This window comes from Elephantulus edwardii, unplaced genomic scaffold, assembly GCF_000299155.1.
Source record: "Elephantulus edwardii isolate Elephantulus edwardi_28Jun2011 unplaced genomic scaffold, EleEdw1.0 scaffold00063, whole genome shotgun sequence".
Taxonomy (NCBI): Eukaryota; Metazoa; Chordata; class Mammalia; order Macroscelidea; family Macroscelididae; genus Elephantulus; species Elephantulus edwardii.
Window position 1 is genome coordinate 7,958,307 of NW_006399813.1, and position 17,478 is coordinate 7,975,784.

A 17,478-nucleotide genomic window follows, 5' to 3' on the forward strand; every position below is an offset into this window, starting at 1 on the left:
TAATCCACTCTGCAACCCTCATTGCATACTCCTACGATAAAAATAATGCCCTAAAATATGTGTGTAATGTAATTTTTTAAAAAAAATATATAAGTCCACATTGATTTTTTAAAAAAAAATTATCTAGATTTTTAAAAAAACAAAAATATATGTATTAATGGGAAGAGAAAAGGTTATTATTTGTCACTGAATTCTAATTGATAAAATAATTGATTGATGTAGGAAAAGCATCACTTGGCAACCATTTTAGTACCAATCAAGTCAGGCAAGAATCACTAAAAAACCCAAACCCACTGCTTTCACAATTATTTCAATTCACAGCAAGCCTACAAGCCAGATTATAATTGCTGCATCTGATTTCCGAGTCTCTATGGACATGAACTGCCACATAGTTCTTCCACAGAGCAACTGGTGGATTCAAACTGTGAAACTTCTTGTTAGCAGCCAAGTTTTTATCCACTACACCACCACGGATCCCTTCTTCCAGAAGTCAGTTCAAGTTTACAGCAACCCTACAGGACAGAACAGAACTGCTCCATACAGTGTTTCCAAGGCGGTGAGCTTTACAGAAGCCTGCTTCAGTTCTCTCCTGTGGCTCTGCTGGTGAGTTCAAACCACCTCTGGTTAGCAGCTGTGCCCTTTAACCACTCTACTGCCAGGGCTCCACAGCCTAAATTTGACTAATTAACTAACCACTGTGGTCAAGGTCATTTGAACTCACAGTGACCTCACATCTAGTTTCTAAGGTTGTAAATCTTTATGACAGGAGACTGCCATCTTTCATTTTGCAATTCAACGTATAACACACACCACCACCAGGGTTCTTTACGCTAAAATTGTTGTCGTTGGTTACTGTTGCATCAAACTTGACGTGTGGCTTGACCCTTCAGCAGATTTTCAGAGACTGTAACTCTCTTGAGAAGAGATTCCCCATCTTTCTCCCAAGGAGGAGCTGGTAGATTTGAACTATTTGGCATTGAGATGAGAGCCAACTCTTACCCACTAGACCACTATAGCTCCCTATGCCAAAATTAATGGATCAGAATGTTAAATTTTTTAAATGATATTTTATTTTAAAAAAAACTAAATTCTTACATAGTTTCTAAGTATTTCCCCACATGCCATAGCCTGGCTTGCTAAAAATGAGGAGAACCTGAATCACTTGCTTAAAAAGTTCAAGGACTGCAGTCTTCAATATGGATTACATCTTAACATCAAGAAAACAAAAATCTACTGGACCAATAGGCAACATCATGATATATGGAGAAAAGGTTAAAATTGTCAACAATTTCATCTTGCTTGGATTCGTAGTTAACACCCTTGGTGCCAGCAGTGAGGGGTCCAGGGAACATTGGGAAAGTCTGCTCTCAGGGATCTCTTCAAAGACCTGAAGAGCATCATGGCTTGATTCAAGCCACAGCTGGACAGTGAATAAGGATAACAGATTGAGTTGTGGTGTTGGAGAAGAGTACTGAATATCCCATGGACTGATAAAAGAGCACTTATGTCTTGGAGAAAGTGCAACAAGAGTGCTCCTTGAAGTCAAAGATGGTAAAGCTCCATATGTCCCATATTTTGGGCATGTTGTTAGAAGAGGCTATTCCTTGCAAAGAGACATCATGCTTGGAAAGGTCATCAGAGAGGAAGACCCTCAAAGAGATGAACTGATGCAGTATCTTCATCAATGGACTCAAATGTGTCAAGGATGGTAAGGATGGTGCAGTGTGGGACAGAGTTAAGATCTATTGTCCATAGGGTCTCTATAAGTCATACTCAGCTTGACAGCACTTAGCAACCACAAGGAAAAACTAGGGATGTCTGGTGGCCTAGTGGTAAGGAGTTGCTCTGCCAACCCAAAGTCAGGCAGTTCCAGTCCACCAACTGCTCTGTAAGATAAAGATAGACAATCTCCTCCTGTGCAATTTAAAACCTCTACAAATCTACAGGAGGGTCAGTTATGAGTCAGCTCCAACTCAACAGTGCAGAGCAATAACAACAACAATGAAAAAATAGTAATTTTGAAATAGAGAAAGCTAAAAAAATAAAATAAAATAGAGAAAACTGGTAGAACAGTGATCAAAAGTTAACACCAGTTGTTATTGTTGTTATGTGCCATCGAGTCACTTGTGACTCATAGCGACCCTATGTACAACAGCCCTAAACCCTTCTTCTGTCCTGTGCCAATCGCACTGTCTCTGACACTCCCATCCAGATTATCCCAGTCACTGAATCAATCCACCTCATAGAGGGTCTTCCCCTCCTGTGCCGTCCCTCCACCCTCCCAAGCATGATGTCTTTCTCCAAGGACCGGTCTTTCCTCACAACATGTCCAAAGTATGTTAGACGGAGCCTCAGAATCCTTGCCTCCAAGGAGCCACCCAGTTTAACCCTTTCCAGGACAAATCTGTTTGTTTTCCTAGCAGTCCATGGTATTCTCAATACTCTTCTCCAGCACCACAGCTCAAAGGCATCAATTCTCCTTCTATCCTCTTTGGTCATTGTCCAACTCTCTGATGCATAACAAGTGATTGCGAAGACCATGGCCTGTATCAAACGCACCTTAGTACCTTAGTCTCCAGAGAGACACCATTGCTCTTCAGTACATTGGAGAGGTCCCTAACAGCAGGCTTTCCCATGGCAATGCGCCTTTTAATTTCCTGGCTACTGGTGCCAAGAGTGTTGACTGTGGAGGCAAGCAAACTAAAGCTGTGTACAATCTCAATCTCTTCACCATCCATCCTGATGCTGCCAGTTGGTCCTGTGGTGAGAATCTTTGTCTTCTTGACATTGAGCCTCAATCCATATTGGAGGCTGCAGTCCTTGACACTCTGCAGCAGGCGCTTCAGGTCCTCTTCAGTTTCAGCAAGCAGGGTTGTGTCATCCGCATAACGCAGATTGTTGATAGATCTTCCACCAATCTTGACCCCACATTTCTCCTCATAGAGCCCAGCCTCCCAGATAATCTGTTCTGCATATAGGTTGAAAAGGTATGGAGATAGGATGCATCTCTGGCATATGCCCTTCCCAATTTTGAACCATGCAGTGTTCCCTTGCTCTGTTCTGACAACTGCCTCCTGGTCCAAGTATAGGTTTCGCATTAGAACAATCAAGTGTTCTGGGATTCCCATTCTTCTCAGAGTCAGCCACAGTTTGTTATGATCCACACAGTCAAATGCCTTTGCATAGTCAATGAAACACAGATAGACATCCCTCTGGTATTCTCTGTTTTTAGCTAAGATCCATCTAACATCAGCTACAATATCCCTAGTACCACGACCCCTTCTAAACCCAGGCTGGACTTCTGGTAGTTCTCTGTTGATGTGCTGTTCCAGTCATTTTTGGATCATCTTCAGTAAAATCTTGCTTGCATGTGAAATCAGTGAGATTGTTCTATAGTTGTAAATAGAACAAACTCTTAACACCCGTAATAGGATAAATATACATTATGTGCCTCTTGACCTAATGTACTAAAAAAAAAGAGACAAGATCCCTTTGATGGTAAGGATCCTTCTTAAAATCAATCCCTCTTTCTTTGCCATTGAGTCAGAATTCATTCACTAATGACCCTCCACTGTGTTTCCAAGGATGTCAGTCACGCAGAAGGGACCTGCCCATCAGCCTCCCAAGAATGGACTGGTAGATTCAAACTAACAGACAGACACCATCTAGGGGTTAACAGTGTGACTCCCTAAACACTAGGCTACCGGAGCTCCCTAAAACAACTAACCTGAATCCAACCAGGGGCAAACATCAAAGTCAAATTTGGGAATGTGTGGTACCAGCTTCCAAGATGGCCCTACAACCTTCCCACTCAGACTGAAAAGTACAGACTTGTGGATCTGATGTTGTTGTTGCTATGCGCCATCAAGTTGCCTATCACTCACAGGGACCCTATGTATATCAACTCTGAAGTGTGCCCTGTCCTGAGCCAATTCTCATCATCTCTGACAGACTTAACCCCATTTCTCCAGCCATTGAGTCAATCCATCTCATCCTGTGTCTTTCTCTCCTGTACTGTCCCTCGACCCTTCCAAACATGATGTCCTTCTCCAAAGACTAGTCCTTCCTGGCCACATGCCCAAAGTAGATGAGACAGAGCCTCAAAATCCTTGCCTCCGGGGAGCAGCCTGGTTTCTCCCTCTTGAGGACAAACCTGTTCATTCTCCTGGCAGGCCATGGTATGTTCAAAACTCTTACTGTAAATACAACAAAGTGTGACTTCTGAGACAAGGTAAAAAAAAACAACTGTGCCTTCTGCCATTCTTTTTTGCCCTGGAGGAAGTCAATTACAACGTCATTCATTTGAGTGTCTGATATTCAAACAACTTTATGGTGGAGCTAACATGGTAAGGAAATGAGACATCTATCCAACAGCCATGAGAGTGAATCATCTTAGAAGTGAGTTCTCCGTGCCTAGTCAAGCCTTGAGATGGCTGTAGCTCTAATTGATAACCCTGGCTCAAGACTCTAACTTGAAATCACCCAGTCAAGATGCTTGCAAATTTCTTAGCCGCAGAAAATGTGTGAAATAAGTGTTCGGTCTTGGTTTAAGCCATCCACTCACAGATGTGTGCACTGCTGTCAAGTTCTGACTCATACTGAGTCTCCACCAGGCTACTGAGGCTGTATTATTTATACAAGAGGAGAATGTCCATCTTTCTTCTTTAAGGTTGCTAATTGATTTGAACCACCAGAGATGCTCGGCCTTTTGGTTAGCAGCACAACACCCTATGGTCTATAGCTCCCTTTAAGTCACTTCTTGTTATTATTGAATACTGTGGAGTGAGAACTGAGCACATTTTCAGAAGCAGTAAACCATACAGGAAAAGATTATCTATCTTTCTGCCATAGAGCAGCTGGTGGATTTAAGCTGCATGCCTTCAGGTTGGCAACACGATTCCTTACCATTAAGCCACCAGAGTTTGTTTTTTGGGTTTTTTTTTCCTTCATGGAAAATGCAATTTACTAGAGGAAACAAATGTTAAAGATCATTTAAAATTAAAAAAAATATGGAACTCTTCACGAATTTGCGTGTCATCCTTGCGCAGGGGCCATGCTAATCTTCTCTGTATCGTTCCAATTTTAGTATATGTGCTGCCGAAGCGAGCACCACCAGAGTTTTTTTTAAAGTCACTATATTGCTATTGTTGTTGTTGCTGCTGTTAGGTGCCGTCAGGTAAAGTATGATTCATAGTGTCCCTGTGAACAAAATATCTGAACCCAGTCCTGTCCTGTGCCAACCCCACACTTTCTGACACAAAAAAAGCCCATTGCAGCAGTCACCATGTCAATCCACCTGGTTGAGGGTCTTTCTCTTCTTTGCTGACCCTCCACCCTTCCCAGCATCATGTCACTCTCCAAGGTATAGCACCTCCTAGTAATATGTCCAAAGTATGTGAGGCAAAGCCTCATGATTCCTGCCTCCAAAGAGCCCTCCAGCTGCACTCTCTCCATGATATGTCTGTTCATTCTCTTGGCTGCCCAAGAATGCTCAGTGATCTTCTCCAACACCACAGCTCAAAGGCGTCGATTCTTTTCCTGTCGTCCATATTCATATTCCAGGTCTCAGATGCATAGTAATCAGAAAGACTATGGCCTGAATCAGACTCACCTAAGTCCTCAAACTACTCCTCAATAATTAGGAAGGGTCCCTAACTACAGATTTTCCCAGTGCAATAAATCTTCTTATTTCCTGGCTTCTCGTACCAAAGGTGTTAATTGTGGATCCAAGCAAGATGAAGCTGTTGGCAATTTCAATCTCCTCTCATGACAGTTTCAATCCTTCTCTTCTCAGTTTCAATCATTCATCACGACACTGCCTATTGATCCAGTGGTAAGGATCTTGATATTGAGATGCAGTCCATACTGAAGGCTGCATTCCTTGATCTTCTGCAACAAGTGCTTCAAGTCCTCCTCACTTTCAGCCAGCAAGAGTGTGTCATCTGCATAACACAGATTATTGATGAATCTCCCTCCAATCCTGATTCCACATTCCTCTTCATAGAGTCCAGCTTCTCGGATAATTTGCTTAGCATATACATTGAACACGTGGGGAGATAGAATACATCCTTGGGGTATTCCCTTCCCAATTTCCAAACCATGCAATTCTCCTCTGATCCATTCACACAACAGCCTCCTGATGCAGATATAAGTTCCCCATAAGCACAATCAAGTGTTTGGGACTCTCATTCTTCTCAAAGTCGGCACAACTTGTCATGATCCACACAGTCAAAAGCCTTTGTATAATATAAATTCTTCTTGTATTCCTTAAATCACTACTTCTTAGTAATTTGTTACACTATAACAGATAATTAATTTAAGGATAATATTCTTCTTGTTCTTGTTGTTGCTGTTATGTGCTGTCAAATCAGAAATTACTCATGGCTGACCCTACAGGGGGTTTTCAAAGGCAGTAAATTCCATGGGAGGACATTGCCTATCTTCCTCCCATGGATTTGAACTGTATACCTTTGAGTTGACAACATGACCTAGTTTACAGGCCACCAGAGAGAGAGTTTACAAGAATAACAACCAGGTATTCTTCAAAAATATCAAGATCATGAAAGACAAAAAAGACTGAGGTTCATTTTCAAATTAAAGGATAATGGGGGAGGGGGGACAAGAAAAAGAAGAACAAAGCCATAACAACCAAATCTAGCATTTGTGGGAAGTCAAATTTCATGCTAAATATTTATAATAAACCAAATGCCGTATCAGGAAGGAGGTTTGGAAACAAGCTGGAATTCATCCTGAAGCACTAAGGCAAACCTTAAATGTTTATAGGAGTAGGCACTAAGACAAACCTTAGGTGTTTACACCATTCTTGTATTGTATTTGTTAACCCCTCCCTCCTGAGTCAAGTACAAGGTTTTCAATAGAAAGAGCTTAGCTTCATTTGCATAGAATTCTCTTCACAGTTTGCTCCCTCACAATTTTCAATAAAGGCACAGGGAAGCTGAGATCTGTGCTTCAGTCGTTCAAGAACTGTTAGCCTCTTGCTTTGCCTCTTTTACTTATACATTCTTGGTGTTCTGTATCAATATTAATACTAATTAATATACTTTACCCTCGGTCTACAACAAGCATTGAACTGTGGAGCGGTCTTAAACGAAAAGAAAAAGGGTTGGATTTTTTTTTCTAGGCAGAACAGATCATCTAGGAGGCTGGGCTGTATGAGGAGGAATGTGGCATTAGGATTAGAGGAAGATTCATCAACAGCCTGCATTATGCAGATGACACAACCCTGCTTGCTGAAACTGAGAATGACCTGAAATATTTGCTGCTGCAGAAGGTCGAGGACTACATCCTTCAATATAGATTGAAGCTCAACATCAAGAAAACAAAGATTCTTACCACTGGGCCAATTGGCAGCATCATTATAGATGGTGAAGGGATTGCATCATTATGCATGGTGAAGAGATTGAAATTGTTAACAATTTTAGTTTGCTTGGTTCCACAATCAACACTCTTGGTACCAGCATCCAGGAAATCAAGAGACGAATTGTGTTGGGAAAGTCAGCTGTGAGGGACCTCTCCAGAGTACTGAAGAGCAATGACATCTGGCTAGAGATTAAGATGTGCCTGATCCGGGCCACAGTCTTCGCAATTGCATGCTATACATCAGAGAGCTGGACAATGACTAGGGGTGATAGAAAAATTGATGCCTATGAGCTGTGGTGCTGGAGAAGAATGTTGAATATACCATGGACTGCTAGGAGAACAGGTTCGTCGTAGAGAGGGTGAAGCCAGGCTGCTCCTTGGAGGCAAGGATTCTGAAGCTTTGTCCGACATACTTTGGGCCTGTTTCAAGAAGGGACCAGTCTTTGGAAAGGGACATCATGTTTGGGAGAGTGGAGGGACGGTGCAGGAGAGAAAGACTCTAGATGAGATGAATCGATTAAGTGGCTAGAGTAATGGGAGTGGGTGTGTTGGAGACAGTGAAGTTGGCACAGGATAGAGCAGGGTTTAGGGCTCTTGTACATAGGGTCACTATGAGTTGCAAGCAACTCAATGGAACATAACAACAACAACAACATAATGGTTTGGGTTTTTTTGTTTTTCTTTTGTTGTGGACTTTCACTTGTTTGGTATCTAATATAGTTTGTATCTTAGATTAAGCATTGTATCAATGTTAATGTCCTGTATTTGATTGATATACAGTAATTATAGAAGATATACCTTGTTTTAAGGTATATAAGATAGGTTTTGTTTTAAGGTTTATAGGATATATCTTGTTTTAAGGAAATAACACACTGAAGTATTGAGAAGAGGTAGAATCATACTTGAAATTACTATATATCAAATTATTTCAAAGCAATAATGATACAATTCTAAATATTTAATCCTATATGTTAGTTCCTGTGTAGTACAAATAGTTAAGTGCTCAACTACCCAAAGGTTGGTGGTTCAGAACCAGCCAGAAATGAGGAGTCTTGGAAAATGGTCTTGGAGATCTCCTTCTGAAGTCGACAGCTTTGAAAACTGTACAGAGATATTCTACTCTGTATATACAGCATCCCAATAATTGGAATTAACTTACAGCAACTATATATATATAATGCCTTTGAGCCGTGATGTTGAAGAGTGCTCTGTCATGGAGAAAGTGCAACCAGGGTGTTCCTTTGAGGCAAGGATAGCGAAACTTTGTCTCTTAGACTTTGGGCATGTGGTCAGGAGGGGTCAGTTCTTGGACAAAGACATGATGCTGGGAAAGGCAGGGGGTCAGAGGGGAAAAAAAGAAAGACTCTCAACAAGATGGATTGACACAGTGGTTATACCAATGTGCTTTAGCCTATCAGAGATCCTGTGGGTGCTGCAGGATAGGTCAAGATTCAGATATGTTGCTCATCAAATAGTAGTCGACTAGAAGGCCACTAACAAGAAGAAGTATGCGTAGATAGGTGTACATGAGTAGACAGTGTCATGGTCTGTAGAGAGTTGCACGGCTCACCCGACAGGGGCGCTGTTCCAGCAGTTCGCACGCGCCCATGGCTCCGCCCCAGAAAGCCGGGCAATCCCTCTGCAAACCCACTGGAGGATCAGCTATGAGTCGATTCTGACTCCATGACAATGAGCTAGTTTTGTTAGGAGATAATGATAAAGAACTTAAGGGTATAGTGACAGCATTTAACTAATGGAGGATAGGCATATGGGGATTCTCTGTGCAATTTTTACTTTACTGTGTTTACATCAATATAATGAGGATAATAGAAGCCTTGCCTCCTGTTCATAGGTTTCCCTTCGAAGTAAACAAGTTTTGAATGCTTAGATCTCAGAGAGGGTAGTGAAGTGGATTGAGGAAATACAATCCAGAATCCTACAAATAGAAGGCTATGGAAATAGATGTGAGTTGAACAGAACAGGCCAACAGTGGCTATCTGTCAAGGTGATTGTTATTTTGTGGAAATATTTGTTCCACAGAGAGAGGGATCTATAGATGTATTGAGTTGCAAGGTCTAAAAAGTTGAAAAGCTAAGAGAGACTGAGAGAAGAGGGCGGAGTTCTTGGGCCCGCCCACCTCCTCCCGCCAGCCCCGCCCCCTCGCGGGGGCTGTGTCTGGGCCCCAAGCTGCTTGTAGCTGCATGAGCAAACCTTGCACGTGCTGTCAGACTCTATTTAAGGGCTCACCTCCCTTTGCTCGCAGCTGCCGCCTGCCTGCTACACTCTGCTCTCCCGGAGGCTCAAAGGTCTCGCTTCGCTGGAACTCCTGGGGGCATGGGAGCCATGCACCTGCTTTGGGTTTTCTTGGCTCTCATCGCGCCAGGGGTCTTAGGTGAGAAAGGAGGGGGGAATTTGGAAGTAGGGATGCGAATCTGGGGCTCAGAAGGGCACTGCCCTGCGATGCAAAGCGGGTGTCCAGAGTGAGAAAGCGAGGAGAGCGCTGGAAACATGGGAGTCCCCGAGATCTCGATCTCCGGCACCTCACTCGCTCCTTCTGGAGCCAAGACCTTCAGAATTGGAGACTGCACAACCAAGAAGTGCCATATGGCACCCGGTGTGCTCAGTCCTGTCTGGACTCCTCACGACCAGGATTCAGTTATGCCACTGGGCTGGATGTGACACTCGGAGGTCTGTGAGAGCGCCCACTGGGCACATAATCCCACAGGGCTGGTTTCTGCACACTCAGAACTGCGCTCCAACCCAGTAAAAGCCTCAGATCCTCCCACTCACTTCGCTAAAGCAGAAGAGTGTGCCTATCTGCCAGAGACGATTCTCTGATCTTTTGCACTTTGATGTGAGGTTGTTGAAGAGGTCTTGAACAGTAAATGTGTGAGGTTATTTTGAAAATTGAAGACATAACTTAGAATAACGTCTTCCTTCGTGTTATTTCTCTTCTGTGATGGGACAGGCTTTTAGAAGGACCTTTCAACATTTAACGTGGCTCCCTTTTTTTCCAGTTTGAATACTTTCACAGAAGTATAATCTTTCTGAAAGATAATATTTATTATTGTTGCTATAAAATAATATAACTTTTTAAATTACCTTCAGGGTCCAACGAATTGCTAGTTTATTAAGAGGCTTTATATTATGAATACCTCAATAACTGGGAGGGCATGGGAAAGTCATTTAACTTGCTTTTGCTTGGTTTCTTGATCTGTAAAATGAAACCAGTGATGAGCAGTATGGAATATCAAGTGAGATTAGGCAAATAACGATGACAACTGTTACTACTCATATTAGCAATGTGACTATTGCGTGGACCAGAATTTAAGCGACCACCCTCAATTAGATAAAGCATCTGGGCTGTTGCACTATGTTGATCTTATTACAATTTACTGTCTGCTATCCTGACAATGGCGTTTCTTCTGGATCTTAACGAGACACTTCCCAAAAATTCATCTGCGTTTTCTGGTCCATTTCATTTGCCTCCGTATTAACACCTTTGAACAAGCGTGTATTTCACAACACAGACATGGCTTCCACTAACATTCAGTTTTCATTTGCAATTAAAAACAAAAACAATAGCAACAGCAACAACAAAGCAACCTCAAGTGAGAGTCAAATTCTTCCGGCAGCACTGCCCTCTGAGTCTACACTGGTTTGCAGAAAATAGTCCGTCACTTTCGGAGTCACTTATACGTGAAAGGCAGGGACTACTGACCTGTCAAGTGTTGTTGCTAATGTGGTTGATTGCATTTGTTTGTTTGTTTGTTTGTCCTGTAGCTTGAACCCACATAACCACCCATGGGAAGAAAGGCTTTTCTCTATTTCCTTAAAGATTGCAGCCAAGTAAGCTTTAAGAGCTCAGTTCTGTTCTGGAGCGCATGGAGTCAGTGGCTCACTGGTCGGGGTGATGTTGTATGACCACACCCCTCTGACACCAAAATGAACCTAGGGCCCACAGTGATAACAGGTGGACCGCTCCATAGGAGGAGGGGCGATTGAGGCAGTAGTGGCATGAGTGTCCAACATCATCATCTCATGACTGGTAGTCATCAACAAACAACCCCACTTCTCCACCCACAATGAGGGTACAACTCAGGGAGTTGTAGGGCCTGCCTTTGGTCAGAGAGGAAGGTCTCTGGTTTGACCAATGAAAGAGGGGATCATTCCCTTCTGCCCCTCTGCCAGGGGATGTTTCACCAGCTGACCCCATGTGTGAGAAGGATGTGTCACCATGAGTTTCAGCATTGAGAGACACCAACTTCTCTGAAGGAGGATCAACTTGATGGCAATGAACTCTATTTAAAAACAGAAACAAGAAAAAAAGGTTATTTTAAACCATGTAATAATAACCTGTTCTGTACAAGTCAGTCTAACGCCAGCCTCCTTAAGATTTCCATTTGTAAAAAGTTTATATAGATTCCCTCCCTTTCCACATTATTCCATTTATTTGTCAAAAGTCCACAAAGGCTCCCTGTTGTTGTTGCTGTTGTTATGTGCAGTCAAGTTGCCTGTGATTTGAAACACATTTCACTGGGAAAATCTGCAGTTAAGGGACCTTTCCAAATTATTGAACAGTAATGATGTCAGTTTGAGGACTATGGTGCATCTGATTCAGGCCATGGTCTTTTTAATCTCTTGTTATGTATCTGAGAGCTTGGACAGTGAATAAGGATGACAGACAAACTGATGCCTTTGAGGTGTGGTGTTGGAGAAGAGCACTGAACATCCTATGGCTAGTTAAAAGAACAAACATCAATGTCTTTGGAAGGGTGCTGCCGAGTGGTCTTTGGAAGCCAGAATGATGAAGCTTGGCCTCAAATACTTCGGGTATGTTGCTAGAAGGGGCTACTCCTTGGAGAAGGACATGATGCAAGCAAAAGTAGCAAAAATAGCTTGGAACCCTGTCCTATCTCACTGTCTCCAAAACATCTACCTCCATTTTCCCAGTCACTGTGTCAGTCCATCTCACCCAGGTTCTTCCTCTCCTGCATTGTCCCTCCACCCTTCCAAGTATGATGTCCTTCTCCAAGGACTGGTCCCTTCTGACAATATGTCCAAAATATGTGAGACAGAGCTTCAAAAGCCTTGCTTCCAGAGAACAATTTGGTTTTCAAGTCCTTTGGAACATTATCCCACCTAAGCTTCTCACTCCCAATTTCCCATTGCTTCTCTCCCAAGTACGCATTTCTTATCTCCTTACCCACCTGTCATCTCATCCTTCTTTGCTCATGTTTTGCCCTCTCCTCTCTCCTGGCTTCTACTCCTGTTGTACACCCTCTTCAGACTGTATCTCAGCTCTCAGTCAGTTCCCACCCAAGAGCATGCTTGAGAAACACTGTTCCAGCCCACGCTCCAAAACTCATAGGTCCAGGGTATGACCCAGAAAGTGGATATTGAACAAGGACATTGTAAGATTCTAAAATAAGTGTCTGTAGGACACATTAGGGAGCTCTTGTGGCCTAGTGGTAAGAAGCTGTGCTGCAATCCCAAAGGCACACAGTTCAGACCCACCAACTGCTTCATGTGAGAAGGATGGTCAATCTCCTCCCATGCAACTAATTGCCTCTGAAAACCCACTGGAGGGTCAACTATGGGTCAGTTCCGACTCGACGGCACATGACAACACCACCACCACACTGCTATAAGTAAAGTCACATGGAGAACAAAAGTCCTTCTTTTTCCACCATTTCTCTGTCTATTCACATAAATTAATTCAGATTTCCCATATTTTACATTTCAGTCTTATCTTGACTGACAATTTTGCCTCACTTCTTCCTATTTGAAAAATCAAAACAATAAACCAGGAATTCCTTTATTTTCCAGTCCCTCCATCTACAAATCTATCTGCATCTAGGATGCACCTAGGAAGATTCCTACCCTTCCTCTGCTTAAAAATGCACAAAGCTTCTCATCACATTAGAATAAAATGATGTCATCTGTTTGACGTTGCCCCCAGAAGCTGTGCCTGTCCTGCAGTTGAAATCTACCAGTGGTTCAAAGGATGAAAGGTGGGCAATCTCCCCTGGTGCAATTTACAGCCTTGGAAATCCAATAGATATTAGTTTCTGAGTTCTGGCTCTGGAATTCTTTAAAACACCCACTCCTCCAATTCTTTACCACCACCATTACCACCTCCACTGCAACTCCCTCTCCTCTAAGCCACCTGGCCTTCTTTCTGTTCCTTGAACACAGCCACGTTTGCTCAGCCTTTGCACAGGTTAGCACCAGTCAACTCTCAGCTCTAGTATTGCTCCTATACAGTAATCCCTTTTATGAAATATTCCAGGTCACTGTGAGAGATAGCTCAAGAAATAACTTGTTGCCATTGAGTGAGAACCAACAACACTGGGCACACAGAGCTGCCTTCTCTATTTCCTATAGCATAACTATCACAGCTCTATATGTTCTCTTTACAGTATCATTCTGTATTTACTTGGATTTCTTTGTCATCAGCTCAGTTGGGAAATGTAGCCCATGAGAATGGGAACCAACTTGTCTTTCATTTTCACTGATAAGTCTTTCTTGTATAGGATAGTCCTTTAGTTAATGTATACAACCATCATTCAAAAATCATTTATCAAGAAATATTCACAACCAAGAAATTCAGTATTTGTTCACTCAATTATGATTATTCTCTTCTTGGTAAATATTTCTTTGTTACCTACTTTTGACTTCCATTTTTATTTTCTTTCTATTATTTTATCTATTACTCATTCAGTTCAAAAGGATTTCTAAGACATTCCAGATAAAGTTAATTTAACCTAAACAGTTAAATGTGTTGCTGTTATGCAGTAACTGCTTCACCTAACTTCCTTTCAAAAATGGCCTGAGGGATGAGCTGGCATCTTCTTCCTCAGGGCCCTTCTAGCTCAGGCCCAGTCAGAATCTACACTGACTGAGAAAGGTGTGGGCAGGGTGAAATTACTCTCCAAGAGATGCCCCTTTAGTGGCCCATAGACTTTTCTTCCTTCTTCTGGAAATGAAGAGAACAAGATTTCTGAGACTTGTGTGTCATCTCAGATTTTGGCAATTTCTATATAAATTAAGGTAAATACTCTAAGAACAGTGGTAGAATTACGTGTCTTTTGTGGGTGAGAATTCCCATTATTCCTCAACAAGAAAATGTGGTTCCTCTCAATTTTCACCTGCGAAGGTCATATTATGAAGTACCTTTCTGTCCTTTTTATTGCTTCTAGACTCTGGTTCCATCATAACTCTATTGTTCTCCTGATTATGTCTTATAAATTTAAATTGATTGTCTAACATGTTGAGAATAATTTGGGATTATCCTTATTTACATCTCATGATAGTAGTTTGAATAGTTTTATTAAGAGGAATTGTTGTTGTTGCGTATCATTGAGTCAGAACCAACTCTCTAGTGGGTTTTCAGAGGCAGTTAATTGCCTGGGAGGAGACTGCCCACCCTTCTCCTATGGACTAGCTGAAATTCAAAGCACATGCCTTTGGGAGTGCATCACAGCTTCTTACCACAAGGCCACCAGTGTTCCCTAAGGTGAATTAGTGCATGTAATAGTATGATCATGAAGTTAGCTTTCACTGAGGTCAACCTTTGCTTTTCCTTATGGAATCTTGCTATCTTCTCTAGAGTAGGCACTTGGTGGTGTGTGTAGATGTTACTGGAACGAACCAATGGGGCTGGAAAAAGACATAGAAGGGGATAATAGTGAGGTCTGGGTCACAGCTGTGATGGTCATGCCTAGATATGACCTCTGTGACTTTTCTAGGAGGAGTGGGGGCCGGAAGAACTGCTTCCAACTTTGTGATCTCAGTGAATGCTCTTGTCCTACTACAGTTACTATTGGAATCTATCTGAATCTGGTGATCTCTCGTCCGTTGAAGCAGAACTTGCTCCGTAGGGATTTCAGCAGCTGATTTTTTAGAAGTGGCTCACCAGAGGTTTCTATTAAAGTATCTTTAAGTGGCTTTCAACTTCCAGCCTTTGGGTTAGCAGCACAGCCAGGTAACTGTTTATAACATCAAGGACACCTGTGTCAGTTCAGCCATGTTGTTGTTTGGCTATTATCTGTATTCATCTCTCATTTTTCTGATGAAGGGGAGGAATTATAAAGTTGATATTCAAATGCATAGCTCTTCTGGGAAGCCTCTTAGATACCAGCTGTTTTGCCCAGGCTATTATCTGATCTAGAAGGATATGAACTTCCTGCTTTCTACTCATATATTTAATTGAAACTTGAGATGTTCCTCAAACCTCTTCCTCTAAAATGATAGATGTGTTCTCAACAACATTGTTGTTGTTAAGTACCATTGAGTTGGAACTGACCCATAGCTGACCCTCCAATGGGTTTTCAGAGGCAGTTAATCACATGGGAGGAGAGTGAGCATCCTTCTCCCACGGAGCAGCTGGTCAATTTGAACTGTGCGCATTAGGGATTGCAGTCCAGCTTCTTACCACTGGCTACCAAAACTTTCTACTATACGATATAATACAACTTACTTTACTTTTAAAATATAATTATGGTTATCTTAAATTACAAAGAACTCTCCTGAAGTGACTAATTCCTTTTCTTTCTCATTAGCAAATAATTACTAAGTTTTCATAGGGAACATAACATTCTGCTAGGCTGATAAAATAATGAATAAACAGGTATTCTTCTCTGTAGGGTCTTAAAGTTTTAATGACTAAGATAATGATGTTGATTCAATAAAGTAATCGTAGAGGATCATATATGCTTGTGCTCCATCTATGGGATCTTTGTTGTACTTTTTTGTTCTTAGCTGTCCCAGAAATCCACTCTAATTTTCATTTCTAGGGTTCTAGGTTCTTTATGCAATTTTATTAAAAAATGGTTCCTTCAAGCTCTTCCTAGGAAGTTTATTTTTTAAAGTATTTTAACTTCTGCACATATCCCTCTTTCTATTCATCCATACTGAAATGGTGTATGCTCTTTATTCCAAAAATATTGCCTCATTTTAGATTCACATAATAAAGATCAAAGTTGCATTTCTTGGTTTTGATGTTCCTGTGGTCTCTGTCACGAGATCATTTCAAATCTCTAAGGAATCCTTTGGCAAATTTAAAATTTGCCTTGATGACTCTGAGTTTCCTGTTGGGACAGCTTGAGCATATCAGTGCTACCCTGGGTTTTTAAAAGGTCACTTGTATTACCTCCTTTGAGCCATTCAAGTGATCAAATCCTCAAAAAGTTTGTGAATGTTAGTAATCCTGTAGTGGTTAATGAGTTTTCTCAAGTTAAATGGTCTCTTGGGTTCTCCATATTTGAAGTTCTTTTACTTTTAAAAGTATCGGTACAAGGGCTGATTCATCAGAGGCTGGAAAACCCTACTCTTATCCTCTAACCTCCATTATTTTGTTCTGTGTCCTTCATACTTTCAGATTAGAAACTAGTAGACAAACAATAATAGTTTTATCCCATGCTTCCCCTGTTGTTGTTGTTGTTGTTATGTTCCATCAAGTCACTTGCAACTCATAGCGACCATAGGTACAAGAGCTCTAAACGCTGTTCTATCCTGTGCCAACCTAGCCATCTCAAACTCACTTATTCCCACCTCTCCAGTCACAGAATCGATCCATCTCACCAAAGGTCTTCCTCTCCTTCCCCTCCCCTCCACTCTGCCAAACATGATGGCCCTCTCCAAGGACCAGTCCCTCCTTGCAACATGCCCAAAATACATCAGACGAAGCTTCAGAATCCTTGACTCCAGGGAACACTCTGGCTTCACCCTCTCCAGGACAAACCTGTTTGTTCTCCTAGCAGTCCCTGATATATTTAACACTCTTCTCCAGTACCACAGCTCAAAGACATCAATCCTCTTTCTATCAACCCTATTCACTGTCCAACTCTCTGATGCATACACATAATTGCGAAGACTATAGCCCGGATCAGGCGCACCTTAGTCTCCAGCCTGACATCATTGCTCTTCAGTACTCTTGAGAGGTCCCTCACAGCCGACTTTCCCAATGAAATTCGTCTCCTGATTTCCTGGCTGCTGATACCAAGAGTGTTGACTGTGGAGCCAAGTAAATTAAAACTGTTAACTACCTCAATCTCTTCACCATCCATGCTGATGCTGCCAATTGGCCCAGTGGTT

The 17,478-nt window shown here is 42.0% G+C and overlaps 1 protein-coding gene across 1 annotated transcript in view; it reads left to right on the forward strand.

Annotated features, from left to right (window-relative positions):
- CR1 (complement component (3b/4b) receptor 1 (Knops blood group)) overlaps window positions 1-17,478 on the forward strand; it is a 196,280-nt gene that overhangs the window by 448 nt on the left and 178,354 nt on the right. The window contains exon 2 of the mRNA XM_006888005.1: window positions 9,644-9,772. Coding sequence (XP_006888067.1) covers window positions 9,644-9,772 — 129 coding nt within the window. The remainder of the gene's footprint in view (window positions 1-9,643; window positions 9,773-17,478) is intronic.